The sequence below is a fragment of the Herpailurus yagouaroundi genome, unplaced genomic scaffold (assembly GCF_014898765.1).
Source record: "Herpailurus yagouaroundi ecotype Mexico unplaced genomic scaffold, PumYag 202, whole genome shotgun sequence".
NCBI classification, from domain to species: Eukaryota; Metazoa; Chordata; class Mammalia; order Carnivora; family Felidae; genus Herpailurus; species Herpailurus yagouaroundi.
The window spans coordinates 7270691-7287173 of NW_024412433.1; the positions used below are offsets into that span (position 1 = coordinate 7270691).

Here is a 16483-nt window from a genome sequence, read left to right on the forward strand (position 1 = left end):
AACTAAGGTTTAAAAAAAGAAAATATCAGGAGCTCTCAAAAGTCTTTATGTCCCACCAGTCAACCCTTCCCAAGGTAAGCACTATTTCCGATTCTTCTCTCTAAAGGCTAGTTTTGCCGATTTTCAACTTTTTCATACAAATGGCTATACATGGAAGATTCATCCACATTAATACAAAGAACAGTTGCTTGTTCTTTTGCACTGCTGCATATGATCTCACTGTAAGGACAGACCGCAATATATATTATTCTGCTGCTGATTTAGGTTGTTTCTAGTTTTTTGCTATTATGAACTGTGCTGCTATGAACATTCTTGAATATGAAGTTTGGGGAACATATGTTTGCATTTCTGTTGGTATATACCAATTAGTGAAATAAGGTATATTCAACTTTAGTAGTACCAAATATTTTTCCAGAGAAATAGCACTACTTTACCATTTTTTACCTGTTTGTCTTACTCAAACCTCTAGCAAACATTAACGTGACTGCCTCCTGTATGGACAAATACAATTAAAGATGTAGTATCAAAAATAAAGAAGAGACTTAGACACAGCACCTACTCGCCAGGTCCATAGCCCAGGGACACACATGTCCTGATTATTATAGTTGAAAAACTGCATCTAATCCTTGTAATAACAAGAGTTAAGTTAAACATCATCATCTCTATTGTTCTTATGTGGAACGAGATACCTGTAGGGGGTTTCCCAAGGTCACATAGCTGAGTGGTGCCCAAATTAGAAATAAAACATAGGTTGGGAATGCAAGCTGGTGCAGCCACCCTGGAAAACAGGATGGAGCTTCCTCAAAAAACTAAAAATAGAACTACCCTACGACCCAGCAATTGCACTACTAGGCATTTATCCAAGGGATATAGGTGTGCTGTTTCAAAGGGACACATGCACCCCCATGTTTATAGCAGCACTATCAACAATAGCCAAAGTATGGAAAGAGCCCAAATGTCCATCGATGGATGAATGGATAAAGAAGGTGTGGTATAAATAAACGATGGAGTATTACTCGGCAATCAAAAAGAATGAAATCTTGCCATTTGCAACTATGTGGACGGAACTGGAGAGTATTATGCTAAGTGAAATAAGTCAGTCAGAGAAAGACAAAAATCATATGACTTCACTCATCTGAGGACTTTAAGAGACAAAACAGATGAACATGAGGGAAGGGAAGCAAAAATAATATAAAAATTGGAAGGGGGACAAAACAGAAGAGACTCATAAATATGGAGAACAAACTGAGGGTTACTGGAGGGATTGTGGGAGGGGGGATGGGCTAAATGGGTCAGGAGCACTAAGGAATCTACTCCGGAAATCACTGTTGCACTATATGCTAACTAATTTGGATGTAAATTTTAAAAAAGAAAAAAAAAAAAAAAAGAAAAGAAAAGAAAAGAAAGAAAACATAGGTTTACTCACTTATGTGAGTAAGTCATAGGTTTAATCCTGGGTTTACTCACAAACTTAACCCATTGGAAGGAGCAAAAAATTCCAGAAAAACTAACACAGAAAGTGGAAGCTCTGGGATCAAAGTCTAACAAACTCTAAAAGGGCAACAGACATACCATGCATGGTACAGCTTGGAGACAAAGACTACCAACATCTCTAAAAAGGGAAGATGGAACTAAATGTGTTAATCTTCTGGCAGAAATGATGTCAAAATGTATACCCTTGAAAAAATGTTACGACCAGTTTCTTCAATATAAATATTTTACTCTAAAAATTATTTTGAAGAGAAAAAAAAAGGACTTCAAGCACCATCCAATAAACGCACATTTCCAGAGCACCTGGCTGGCCCCCTTGATGGAGGAGGTTGTGAGCTCAACCCCAATGTTGGGTATGGAGTTTACTTAAAATCTAGGGGCGCCTGGGTGGCTCAGTTGGTTAAACGACAGACTTCAGCTCAGGTCATGATCTGTGAGTTTGTGAGTTCAAGCCCCCCATCGGGCTCTGTGCTGACATCTCAGAGCCTGGAGCCTACTTCAGATTCTGTGTCTCCCTCTCTCTTGCCCCTCCCTCCCCTGCTCATGCTCTATGTCTCTCTGTCCCTCAATAATAAATAAATGTTAAAGAAAAAAATTTAAAGAAAAATAAAATAAAATCTAAAAATAAATTGTATATATAATGCACACACTATTCCAATTACTACTAATACAACTAATAATTACACTGCATGCAAGAACTGCTCTAAAACATTAAAATAATTAATCCTTTACAACCTAAATGATTACAGATTTGTACCTGTGTAGATTTGGGTGGGGAGTGAAAGTATTAAAGGGAATGTCATCTCTATAGTTTGTTTTAAAAAACACATACATTTGTATATTACTGATATAATTTAAAATAAAAGCTAAATATTAAAAGTCATCCCTGGGCAATTTAAAGGATGATATCTAAAGTTCTTTCCGTGTCCACAAATTCCAGAATCCCACAGTGGCCAGTGAGGACACCCACAAGACCCTCCCTAGCATTTCAAACCAAAGACTTCCTCTTTCCATTAACATCAGCATCACAATAAAGCTGAGTAACCACATATTTTGACTTCATCTTAAAATCTTAACAGATTAACTTATAAACAAGACTTAGAAGTAAATGTAATTGAATAATTTATAAATTTAATGCCTGACTCAAATATTCCTAACCTATAGTTAATACATGAACGTGGCAGCTATGAATCCCTGAATTAGAAGGAAAAGGGTCTAGGTTTTTTTTTTGTTTTTTTTTTTTTTTAAACGTTTATTTACTTTTGAGACAGAGAGAGAGCATGAATGGGGGAGGGTCAGAGAGAGAGAGGGAGACACAGAATCTGAAACAGGCTCCAGGCTCTGAGCTGTCAGCACAGAGCCCGACGCGGGGCTCGAACTCACAAACCCTGAGATCATGACCTGAGCCAAAGTCGGACGCTTAACCGACTGAGCCACCCAGGCGCCCCAGGGTCTAGGTTTTTGTAAGAGTCTTAAAGGTATCTATGACCTCCAAAAGATAAAGAAACACAAATTTAAAATGTATTTTCTTCTAGTCAATGTAGCAAACATGACTGTTTCACGACCAAACTATACTACCTTTATAATATTTCACGACCAAACTATACTACCTTTGTAATACATGTTATGTTGTTATGTTCTTATATCAACAGTAACTGGAGACGCATAAAAGGTGCTAAAATGCAAATGTACGACATATATAAACATTTTCTCAATGGCAGTTAATACTTGGTTGTTTCTGACTTAATGTATTAAGTCTAGATAGGACTCTTCTAAGAATAAAATTAAATTAAAATGTAATATTGGTTTTAGTCTGGTCTAATTGAGTAGACTTCCTAAGGAGAAGGAGCAGTAAAAGGGCACCTGTGTGCATGTTTGACTCACAGCCAAAAATGGTGTTTATGGAAAACTTCAGATGGAGCAAAGAGGCACTCGGCCAATAAAATCTACAGCTGTGAGACTTGGAACTTACAAGTGCCCAAACTCCAAAAGCAAAAATGGAATTATGGGACAGACTTTGAAGCTTGTTTATGTGCAAATTTTTCTAGTAAGAAACTTTGTACTCCTCTATTCAGATATATATTCTCTGATCAACACTAAAAATATTTTCTGATACCAGAGAAAATAGTGAAAGGAAATTCCATCCAAGTGTTGATATTTACTTTTTCCCCCCACTATTAATTGTAAACAAACTCAAGATGGCTGGATGGAGAAGTTTAAATCTCCTATCCAGAGATTTCTAACTTTCTCCCATCCTAACCCCTAAGGGATAACAATCTGCTCCACTCATTAACACTGGTCCTTAAAACACAGCAGTGCCTGGCTAGAAGAGAGACTAGAGGGGCTGGAGCATATCAAAATCTCTTTGAAAAAGTACCTCTTGTGATTTGAATATGCCCCATGTCCCTACATCCTTCATGCTCAGTTGTCTGCTGGTATACACCCAGACACTGCCTCAAATCTCTGGGGAAGACGACAATCAGTAGATGGGCTTGAATGTACAACTGGAAAGGGATGAGGCACCTTCTGAAGAAAGTATACTATGTACAAAAGAACCTAAGAGACTAGGGCTAACATTTTAAAGTTCAGAGATTATCCATGTACACACATAGGCAGGACACTACATTTCGACTAAAGCTTTTGTTATTCCCAAGTACAAGTTGGTACAATTATGGACTGCATACTGGATTACTTTAGTCAGAAAGAAAATCAAACACCTTTAGGGACAGAGAACTGAATTTAATAAAGAATAACAGGGGCGTTCAGATGGCTCAGTCGGGTAAGCATCCAACTTCAGCTCGGGTCATGATCTTATGGCTCACGGTTTCAAGCCCCACATCGGGCTCTGTGCTGACAGCTGAGACCCTGGAGCCTGCATCAGATTCTGTGTGTCTCCCTCTCTCTCTGCCCCTCCCTGCTTGTGCTCTGTGTCTCAAAAATAAACATTAAAAAAAAAAAAAAAAAGAATAATGTATCTGTTCTTGGCACCTTGCTTAATCATTATAATTTTTCATTAAAAAATAAATCAATGAATAGATGTCTAGCATTTACGTTTATTCATAGAAGAGATGTTTCAGAGCCATCTCAACTGAAATCAGTAATTCTGTTTAGATGGAAGGCCTGTGTATTTTGGGGTAAAGTTGACATACCATCTATGCAGTATCAGTTTCATCTCAGTTGACCTGGCAACCTCAGCACAAATGAATTGAACTGCTCAGGACATTCTAATGGGAGTACTGTGCTTCTGAGTGGACACTCCAAAGCTGGTCTACAATATCCATACAATTAGCAATCATGGTCTACAGACCACAGCAAGACTTTCAAATTGTAGAAATTCAGAAAGCAGAATACTTTTTCACTTGAGGTACTTTGCCAAATCATTTTTGCCTTAATATATTCTGAAACAGTATATTATGGAAAGAGGCTTCTAAGTTTGGTTAAAATCCTTCACCATAATGTTTACTATAATGTGGAGGCAAGACATATGGCAGATACACTCCAGTACTTTCTGAAAGGCATTGTTACATTATATTTGCTCTGGCTTTTTCTCCCCCAATCAGTCAACTGTCAATAGATATAAAAAAATAATTCCTACCAGTGTGTGCAGGGAGCAAGCATCACATCACAAGCCCCTACTTTATGTTTTTACCTTCTCTAGTTCTAAAGGTCAAAGTTTCCAATGCTGTGTCTGAACTTGTATTGAGATGTTTGGCATTACTAAAACAAAGAAGGAATTAATACTTTTTTTAATTGTGGGGGGAGGGGAAGGAATCTACAAAGGCGGATTTCACCTTCTAAGTAGCATTATATTGGTCTACATTAATAATTTTCCCAGCAGGCCTTCCATGATTTTACTTTGAACAATCACAGCCTTTGTTTCTCAGATCCTCTTACATGTGACATTTGATCAAAGTTTTCAAATCAGCAGCTAACAGAGGTGGAGAAAAGTACTGCTCAGTAAAGGCATTACACAAAGCCACCCTACAGCTCTTTCAAGGTTGCTACAAATTAGATCACAGACATTTTCTACCTAAACACTATTTAGACAATTAAGTTAAATTTTCTGTACCCTGAATGCTACATTTTACCGAACATTACTATATGCTTCTCAGGAAATCATCCCCTAAACATTACTAAAACGTGCCTTAAGAAAATTCTTCAGCTCCTTCTCATAGGTGTGTTTTTTAAAGATAAGTGCCAGGTACCAAACAATTAAGTTTATTCTTATTCAAGATCTCTACACACAGCCTTAAAAAAATGAGGGGGGGGGGGGAAGGCCTGCCTCCTTGCCCCTCCACCCCCCACCCCAAATTCAGGTAACTAAATTACCTATATTACCCAGTTCTAGAATTAGTGGTAGCCATTCTAGTGAGATGGAATATGCAAAGAAAACTAATAAGATCAATCCATTAATTCATGCCTAAAATTCCTTATCCAAGGAAATCTTCCCCAAAGAAATGGAGGGAAAAAAAAAGAATAGTAAAGGAAGTATCTCACACTTCAACATGCTATATAAGGAAAGACGGCTGAAAGGAAACCTTGCAGGGAATTTTATCCCTTTGAACTTTCAAATAAACTCTTAAGTAAGATTATGCAAACTTACTAAAGACCGGTCCTGATTAGAGGGAAAAAATGCACCCCTTCTCCAAGTCAGTTCTGGAGGCTTTCTCCAGAATTGTTAAGGTTTGTGTTGGGTAAAGAAAGACCTCCTAACAAACCAGCATTCTTTTCCACATGATCAGAGCTAATTGGCCCCCCTGCAGACTAAGTGACCAATCACATCAGCTTCAGCTGAAACTAGCCCCCACGACATTATAAACAGAGGAATGTGAACTGTAAACCCAGTCCAAGAAGAGAACCTAAAAGCTAGGCTTGTAGATTAAAATTACCTTACCAAAAAGACAGACTCCACAAGTCTGGTTTTCTCAAGACCTACCTACCTGTGCACACAGGCTGACCCAGCAAAAGAACTGGTGAGTACATGAAATAATATTATTTCTTTCCTTAAGAGGAACAGAGAAAGAAACTGAGTATCTTTACTCTTTAAACAAAGATATTACCTACACGGTCATATATTAAGGCTCTTTATTCTTTTTCCTTAAATTTTAGAAATGGATAATAGCCCTACTGAAAGCATTACTGGAAATTTTCTTGTTTTATTCAGTGTATACTAACTCTCCATTATAATATAAAAATGAGTAGAAAGGAAAGACCCTAGAAAAAATTCAGTGGCTTTTAAAAATATATATAGATATATTTCTTTTGGAAGCGATTTTAAAAATCCAAAATAAGCCTACAGAAACAAATGACCAAAAAAAAATTTTTTTTAATCCATGAAAAAAATGATGAATATCTAATTTTCAATGTCTTTTTAAATTAGTACTGAAATTAGTAGATTCTTCTACAAGTAAGAAATTAAAATATACAAGAATCTCTGAGCTTATATAAGAGTTAGCACACTGCCCTGATTATAGAGGGTAGAAAAGACTCTGTACAATCAGTTTTCACACCAGACATAAAAAAAATACAGAGCAATACTGTGATCATTTAACATTTGTAGTTACAGCCTATTATCTCAACTGTTTAACATGAAGGATACTACTACCTTACAATATGGCAAAAGACATAATTTTGAATGTTACAACAAAGTAAAATGAATCAATAATCCTGACAGCCAGAATGAAGCATCCAAACTATCATTTTTATAAAGTAGTATTTTCCACCAAAGTTGATAAATGGACAAATATTTTACCAGCCCACACATGGAGATACAAACAAACCTTCCCAAGCTTCAATTCTATTGTCTATTGGGATCAGTTAGTGAGAATCATATAAATACAAACCAAGACAAATATATTCAAAGAGTATTTGTACACCTGTAGGGATATGAAAATTACTTGGAAATGTAATAGTATAAACATAATGTCTGCCCATCAGTCACTTTTTTAAATCTGATGGAGAGAAAATCTATATACATCAGGCAACAATTATATAATTTTTAAGCACCATATAAGCAAATGTAAAACCATGAGAGAAAAGAAAAAAAAAAATCATCTAAGAAACCTCCGTCAGTTGAAAGAAGCAGAAGTAAGTTTAGAAATTCACAGAGTTTTAAGAGACCATGTTATTTAATTCCCTGTCTTTTTCTGTTTTTAAATAGAAGGAAGCCTGGCCAAGGGGATTGGGTAGCTTGCCCAACTGACACAGCTATGTAACCAACAGAGCCAGAGCATGGTAGGCTAGATTCCCCACCTTGTCTTCATTATGCTAAGCCATACTGTTTACATGAATCCAAAGATGGACGTATTCAGGGTAATCTGTTAAGTGGGGATCAAAATCTTACTTCTCTCAACTACTCCACTTCTCAACACAATCTAAACAAGTTCAAGCAAGGATTTATATATAAAAACCAGAAAACTTCATGGTTTTGATATTAGCCTTTTGACATCCTTGTTCACAGGGTTTTTCATGTACTGATTAATTGCAAGAGAAAAAATGAAATTGTAGAAGTCTAGAGTTAACTGTTATAAAGCTGTAAAAAGTAACAACCCCGAACAAGCCCAAATAATAATTTTGTTAGCAACAGTATGTGTATATATATATATAGAAAGGCTATCTCCCTAGATGAGTTTTAGAATTTAATAAAGTAGGTTGAAAATTAAGGATCATGCAGCTCCTCCCCTCCCCCACCCCCCCACCCCCCAAAAAACTACTGTGAAACAGTAAACAATTAGTAGCATTCACCAGGACAGCAGTTCCCTAGGTGGAATAAGCACCAGGGGTACAAGGCCCATGATAGACCTTTATACACAAAGCAGGAAGGAATATTAAAGGTGAAATTAATATAATGTTACATACCAATTTTACCTGAAAATCAGAAAAAAAAATAAAAGAAATCACATAGGACACTGCAGTGGTTCACAACCTTTCTGAAGGCAGCCAACAACTATCCTTTCTTATATCCTCCTTCTTCCTCTTCGAGTGTCAAAATGCCTTTCTTTTATAAAATTATGATGATATATCCTAACAATTATTTTCTCCCTGGAAAAATACAAAGTAGGCAATGCTACTAAGAACTCTCCTCTCCACACTTTGTTTTAATTTGTACTGATCTAGTAACATCCAAAAGATGTAATAATTGTATGTAACTATGTAATAATTGTAGCTGTGCAAATCCTCAAATTTTACAAATGTCTTCCTTAACTGAAAATAAATTTCTTGCCTAAAAGTCACAGGGTTGAACCTAAGCATTCCTGAAGACCAAATATTCTGTAATGACTCAAACAAAACTAGTCAAATGGAACATAGTATTACTCACAAAGGCTAACCAGGATTAAAATGTCTATTTTTTAAGCAACATAGTGCTGACTCTGGATTTGGTGTGGGATTCACCAACACTTACTACTTTTGTGATCCTAGGAAATTCATTACGCCTCAGTTTCTCTATCTGTAAAATGGGAATTATAATGGCACTACTGTGAAAGTTAAGAAGCATTAGTAATAATAATAAAGCAACTAACACTGAAAGGTTACTCTGTGCCAGGCACTGCCTGCTGGCTTCACATTACTTAACACACATGAAAGTGTTTGGTATGATTCCTGCCACATAATAAACAATATATCCTTACTAGTATTATTAATCGTTACTGTCCTAAGAATCATGTAGGAAGTTAACAATAGTTTATGATAGATACTTGAGATAGTTGTAGGGACAGGAAGAACATCTACTAGAAGTGCTAAAAATCTGGCTGTCAAAGACTGCCTTGTGAATACAATGCCAATCACCTTGGGAAAGGTTTTTATTTCACCAAACTTTCAAAACAGCTTCTTGTAGTAAGAAAATTAACTTGTAAAGTTAGTCAGACATGGATAATAACATAAATAGTCTAAGGCTCCCACCTGCCTAGTCTGATCCTTGGTGACCTCATCTGAAAAATGGGGTAATAATGTCTACCTTGCTGAGATACCAAAGAATTAAATTTTCTTTTTTTTTTTTTTAACGTTTATTTATTTTTGGGACAGAGAGAGACAGAGCATGAACGGGGGAGGGGCAGAGAGAGAGGGAGACACAGAATCAGAAACAGGCTCCAGGCTCCGAGCCATCAGCCCAGAGCCTGACGCGGGACTCGAACTCACGGACCGCGAGATCGTGACCTGGCTGAAGTCGGACGCTTAACCGACTGCGCCACCCAGGCGCCCCAAGATACCAAAGAATTAAAGATATGCAATATGAAAACATCTAGCAAAGTGCCTACGAAAATTTTATTATTTCTGTTGTTACTTTCAAAAGGGCAGAGATAAGGTCTCCTAAAACATTTAAAGAATGTAGCAAAATGAGTCATTAAATAGCCATGCTGAGGGAAAAAAATACATTAAATGATAATGACCACTTGTTAGAATAATGAATTATAAAGCATTAATGACCTAAGAGTTTTTTAAAGTTTACAATATGAAACTAAAATGGCTATCCACTCTAAATAAATTTTAACAATTATCTCCGTGTTCCGACAGTAATTCAGATCTGAAGAAAATACAAGAGAATGTCTCTACTATCACCAATAAATGTTATATTAGCCTCGGGAAGGGGGGGCGGAGAGGGAGGGAAAGTATATATCCAGCTGCCCAATGTCCAATTCCCATAACACAGGAAGGGAGTCTCCACAGACCCCCAAGTCCCTAGATACAAGAAGGATCCAGCAAACCCAAGCAACAATGCCTCTGGTCCCCTTCTTCTTAAGCGTCACTGCCATGCCATTCAAAAGGTAGGAAGGGGAAATGCAGTACTCTCAAGGACACCTACTTCTGAAGGAAGCAGCTAGGCAGAGTCAAATGCAAAGCTTCAATTCCCATTCTGTTCCTGGTAGGCTCTACATAAAAGTCTTAAGATGCTTTTGACACAGGCAAGAACAGTCACATAGAAAGCATACCTTAGCTTTCTTTTCACCACACAGAGAAAAGCATACCCACTGATTTACAATTTAACTGTTTATAGCTAAAAACTAATTATATTAATTAACTTTTAAAAATTGCCATTTGGTACCTTAATGGTTATCTTAGTTCATTACACTTGAAGCTTTTTCTTCTGGTTTACCTACTTTCAAAACTAACATTATCTAGCGATCTCTACCTGGAATTTCTTATTTACCAAGAAAATAATTCTCTCAGGGCGCCTGGGTGGCTCAGTCAGTTAAGCATCCAACTTTGGCTCAGGTCATGATCTCACAGTCCGTGAGTTCGAGCCCCACGTTGGGCTCTGTGCTGACAGCTCAGAGCCTGGAGCCTGCTTCGGATTCTGTGTCTCCCTCTCTCGCTGCCCCTCCCCTACTCATGCTCTGTCTCTGTCTCAAAAATAAATTAAAAAAAAAAAATTTTGTTTTAAGAAAGTAATTCTCTCCCCACCCAACAATCAAATCAGAATCTAGAATATTCAGAGGGCAGCAAGAAGGAAAGAATCCATGAAAATGGTCACAAAGTGACAAAAACAAATAAAGCCTATTCATAAAACTTTCAACAGGCTAATTTAAAAAAAGTATACATTACAACCATAGGTCTCTAAATGCTTAGACCCGTCCTAGCACGAAGTTCGGTTTCCAAATATTTGCAGACAGCTTAACACTACATTTCCAAATGCTTTCTAGTTATTTACACAGAGGAACACATATTTAACTTATTCCTCTTAATTATGAATTAGTCGTAATTTTAAATTATTAATTATGAAAAGTAGATAAACACATAACGTTTAGTCAAATCAACAGCTACTTTTGCCTGGACTCTTGCAAGAGAGGGGGCACTGACAAGCCACAAACCATATCCCCAACTTTCAGGGATCTTAAAATATACTCAAAAATATTAAAATGCCAATAGTTTAACAGCCATTCAAAAGAAACAATAAGATCCTAAGGCAGCCCCTGATCAGGCAGCATACAAATGGCTTAGTCAGTAAATGCCCCGTTCAAGAAGAGGGGAGAGAGAGCTGTCAGACTGGAAAAGCTGGCCCAGTAGCTAGGGAAGCATTCCAAAAACAGGACAAAGTGAATGAAGTCTCAAAATTTATTAATATTAGCTATAGAACAGTTAAGAGCTTACTAACTTATTCTTGGTTTCAGAAAATTACAGACCAAGATGGATGGCAGTAATTGCAAAGCTACTGCTCCTCTCCTAACTCAGAGGTACCGGAGGATGGTCACCAAGGACGGCCACAGCACACTGCAAATGGATGGTGCCCAAAGAGGTCTTGTATATCTTCGAGATGCTTGGGGAATCCTAATGGACATGCGCTGGCGCTGGATGATGTTGGTCTTTTCTGCTTCTTTTGTTGTCCACTGGCTTGTCTTTGCAGTGCTCTGGTATGTTCTAGCGGAGATGAATGGTGATCTGGAACTAGATCATGATGCCCCACCTGAAAACCACACTATCTGTGTGAAGTACATCACCAGTTTCACAGCTGCATTCTCCTTCTCCCTGGAGACACAACTCACAATTGGCTATGGTACCATGTTCCCCAGTGGTGACTGTCCAAGTGCAATCGCCTTACTTGCCATACAAATGCTACTAGGCCTCATGCTAGAGGCTTTTATCACAGGTAATTGTTTTTGTTTTTTAAAAAAAAAAAAAATTACAAGTGTTTTGGAGAGGCGATAGTCAGTTATAAACAACTGTGTTGTAGAATCATTTACTTGCGTTATTAGCAGGTAATTTCTATGATTGAAAAGAAAGTCTGGGGCCAAGTGATAGGTGAAATTGTAAGAAACCTGACTCTTAAATTTTACCTATTAGAACTCCATAGGAAAAAAGAAAGGATCATTCTGACACTAACTTGCAAGCAACATCATATACCAAGAAAATATATTAACAGAAGATGTAAAGGGTATTCTTCAGAGAAGCTAAATGCTTTGTTAAATAGGTGAATAAATATGTTCAATGCATATTTTGACAATCATTTTATCTAACAAAGGAGTTTGATTTTTTTTTTCCCCTTTACTGGGTTAGAATTTCCTCCTCTGAGTTCATCTGTTCAACATTTACTCAACATTCACCAGTGAGCCCAGAGCACCATAGTCAGCATATTTAGAGATCAAATATACACATACTTAACTTGAAATATGGCCACAAAGATTATGAAATTTTACATATAAACCTGATTAACACATAAGACTTTCTTCTAATAAAGTAGGGTTAGTGTCATTTTTATAAGTGATACATACAGTTTAAAAATTTTAAAAAAAACCCGAAAAGAAAACCTGGCTTTAACACACTACCCAATGATAATCTGAAAAGGTAAGTAATGGGCCATATGAAGGGTGATCTGGAGTCAAGTCCATTGTGCTGCCAACCAACTTTATAACCTGTAACAAATCACTTAACTGCTCTACAAGGGTTTTTTAACTGGGTCAGTCATTAGATAAAATTTAGAGGATCCAAGAACTTAGAAAAAACTTGCATTTTTTTGTTCACTCACCCCTAACTGAAATTTGCCATTTCTTCCATTATAAATGTAGGCAATAACAACAAAAAAATAGTATCAGCATTTTTGTATCACACTCCGATACTTCAAAAGTACACTATTAAACCCACAACTAAATTTCATTGTTGAATGCATTTTTTCTTGTTGTTGAATGCTTTATTAAAGCATATATAGTACTATAATTTTCTTAAATGTTCAACTGGATTTCAGTACATTTGGTTTCCTGTATATGCACTTTATTTTTATGCATTTAAAGCATAATCTGATAGGAGGTCCATAGACCATAGACCTCACCAGCCTGCCAACAAGATCTGTGTTACAAAAGTGGTTAAGAAACCCTAATCTATAGGTTGGGGGCACAAAGAAGATGCACTCTGAAAGGTGCACTGAAATCACCTTAGGGGAAGACCTTCTAATAAAGGGGGGGGGGGGGGTAGTTATAGAAGTTTCCACGTTAAATAATTCCTCAGTGTATCCCTCATCCTACTGGTCCCATTCCCCACCCCAAATCATTCTACTCTAAATCTAATCTACTTCAACTCGAAACCACAAATCAATTCTAGTAACAAGTGAATCTTGTTACTTTTTTTTAAAGTGGGGACAGAAATGTAGGAAATGACCATTTGATTTTATAAGACATGAGAAGACGCAGTTACATTTCTTTGTAACAAAGTGAATTTTGCTTAACCATTCTGAAATCACAGTTTTTAAATAAGGATGTATGTACCTTTTGAAAAATGCTTCAGGCAAGTAAGACTACCCAAATTAACAATGTGTTCAATTCTTGACTCACTTAGAAGGCATCGCATCAAGGAATGTGTAACTATTTGATACACCCTTCTCATTCAGAAAAGGTATTGATATTTCAAGTGTTCATTCTAAAAAAAATTCAACGGTTTCTAATTTAGGTGCCTTTGTGGCGAAGATTGCCCGGCCGAAAAATCGAGCTTTCTCAATTCGCTTTACAGACTTAGCAGTAGTAGCTCACATAGATGGCAAACCTAATCTAATTTTCCAAGTGGCCAACACTCGACCTAGCCCTCTAACCAGTGTCCGGGTCTCCGCTGTACTCTATCAGGAAAGAGAAAACGGTGAACTCTACCAGACCAGTGTGGACTTCCACCTTGATGGCATCAATTCTGAGGAATGTCCATTCTTTATCTTTCCACTAACCTACTATCACTCCATTATACCATCAAGTCCTCTGGCTACTCTGCTCCAGCATGAAAATCCTCCGCACTTTGAATTAGTTGTATTCCTCTCAGCAATGCAGGAAGGGACTGGAGAAATATGCCAAAGGAGGACATCCTACCTACCCTCCGAAATCATGTTACATCACTGTTTTGCATCTCTGTTGACCCGGGGTTCCAAAGGTGAATACCAAATCAAGATGGAGAATTTTGACAAGACTGTTCCTGAACTTCCCACTCCTGTGGTCTCCAAGAGCCCAAACAGGACTGACCTGGACATCCGTATCAATGGACAAAGCATGGACAATTTTCAGATCTCTGAAACAGGACTGACAGAATAAGATGTATCCACGGCACCCTATTTTTTAATGTATTATGCAGCTACTTCTCCTTCGTTATAACTTTTTTTTCAATGCTGATTACATCTCTCTGATGATATCATGGTAACAAGCCTATGCCCATAAAAATGGCTGAGCTAATAATACACATTCTGGAAATTTAACATTCTACCTTATAAGTTTGTATCTGTGGTTATCTGCTGAAATCAATGCATCTCAACATGACAGATATTTATATAACAGCAAGTTGGTGAATTTATCATAACATGGATGATACCACTAATGAAGGGAAAACAGGACAGTAAAGTTTAACTCAGCCGAACTCTAAGATCAACCACAAATCTCTCATTTTCATCTGCAAGTTGAAGCAACAGTCTAGTTTGAAACCTAGCCCCCTGGGTAGAATGATGATTTCACAACATTTAGCGAACATCCTTTTAAAAGTGTTATTTTTTCAAGACAACAAAGATCATTCCTCTGGTTCTTCATACTACAAAGCTGGAGTAAGTATTACCCCCCCCCTTAATTTTTAACATCTAGGAACAAAAAAATTCACAAGAAAAACAATGGAGAGATTTATATGTAGCTCTAAAGGCATTATACCCAAACACATGCACATGTTCACATATTTGTGGCAGAGGTGATGAGATCAAGTGAGAGCTCCAGCCTGAATGGAACCTGTAAGGTGGTATTTTTGTAAGGAGATGCAAAATTATATCTACTATCAAACAGTGATTTAAAAATCATAATCAACCATTCATCTGAATGGCTTCTAAGTAAAAACAGTCCCTTCTTACCTATGACCTATTCAATGGTATAAAACAGTGCAACAACTCTAAATAACTCATAAATGCAAAGCTATTTAAGTTTTTGTAGATACAAAGGTTTACTTATACGTAATTCAAATAGGAAAAAAATCTCCAGTAGATAAAGCAAAAAATAATTAGGCAACAAAGTATTTTCAAACCCAAATTCCTGTTTCCAACTTCAAATAGTTTTTTCTATAAACACAAAATGAGTGTTTATTCATCAGTAGGAGGTTGAACTAGATAAACTCTATTATTTCTTACCAAATCTAATACTCCATGAAAATTATACTCTCTCTCTGCTTCAATTTTTATTTAATATATACTTAGATGAACGCTTTCCCTTACCTCCAGTTTAATTTAAAACCATTCCCTCTGCATAGTCTTCATTTTGATTTAAAAAAAGAAAAAACTGTCTTCAAAGCAAACAAGAACCAAAAAAGTCGCCCTATCAGATTTCAAGTAGATTTGTGGCTGCTCTTCTTTTCTGTAATTCTCCTCCTTCAAGTTTAGTAGGAAAAGTAAAAGATTAACCTTCCCCACTGGTGATGACCTAGCCAGGATTCAGCCCATGAATAAATACTAGCCTAGTAAAGGCAATCTGGTGTGACAAGCAGGGCAGAGCAGCAGTCACATTTTTCTACTCTTTGACCAAAAGGAAAAGCAAATAAAGAAGAGCTCTGGAGTAGTCAAACCGTGATAACAGCAAAAAAAAAAAAAAAAAAAAAAAAAGTCAAGGACACAGAAACTTAATTATTGTAAACTTTTGCTGTTTGAAACTTTTAGGCATCCTTCAATGCTAACCAGACCAACAGACTTTTTTTTCCAACCCAGGACTGTCATAACCCATATAGACAACAGGAATTCTTATTTCTATAATAAAGTAACAAGATTCACCTAACCTGTGAAAATAAAGTAGTATTAAAGATTTACATGGTATGTTTTTTCCTAAGAGCTCTATATCACTTACACAGATTACAACTCCCAACAGTTAGGAGAAGCTGCCCAAAGATCTGGGATGAGTCTCCCTGCAGACACAGCATGTTCTCCATTCCAGTCAGAGCACTCTCAAAGTACACAATGTACATATAAGCTCTGCCTCTGAAAACTAGATGTGACTTCCCCTACACACACCCCAAAATAACTGTTGGTATACTAATGCTATTTGATAAATGTTTCACAAGTAGACAACTA

At 36.9% G+C, this 16483-nt stretch overlaps 2 protein-coding genes across 9 annotated transcripts in view; one reads left to right on the forward strand and one right to left on the reverse strand.

The window, feature by feature from the left end:
• GIGYF2 (GRB10 interacting GYF protein 2) overlaps positions 1 to 16483 on the reverse strand; it is a 153539-nt gene that overhangs the window by 61736 nt on the left and 75320 nt on the right. Inside the window, exon 1 of one of the 6 annotated variants that reach the window (XM_040450668.1) lies at positions 6095 to 6247. The exons of the other annotated variants lie outside the window; for them this stretch is intronic. The gene's annotated coding sequence lies outside the window, so the exon portion shown is untranslated. Of the gene's footprint in view, positions 1 to 6094; positions 6248 to 16483 lie in introns of those variants that run through there. 6 annotated transcript variants of the gene reach the window in all.
• Positions 6325 to 16021, forward strand: KCNJ13 (potassium inwardly rectifying channel subfamily J member 13). 3 transcript variants are annotated; one of them, XM_040450670.1, is made up of 4 exons: positions 6332 to 6464; positions 11598 to 11722; positions 11831 to 12073; positions 13864 to 16021. In XM_040450670.1, the coding sequence occupies exons 2-4, from the start codon at positions 11614 to 11616 to the stop codon at positions 14484 to 14486; spliced, it is 975 nt and encodes a 324-aa protein (XP_040306604.1). In that variant the 5' UTR covers positions 6332 to 6464; positions 11598 to 11613; the 3' UTR covers positions 14487 to 16021. The 3 variants fall into 3 exon arrangements, with proteins under 3 accessions (XP_040306605.1, XP_040306604.1, XP_040306603.1); XM_040450671.1 differs by having other exon boundaries at positions 6325 to 6464; positions 11598 to 11837; positions 13864 to 13998; XM_040450669.1 differs by having other exon boundaries at positions 6333 to 6464; positions 11598 to 12073.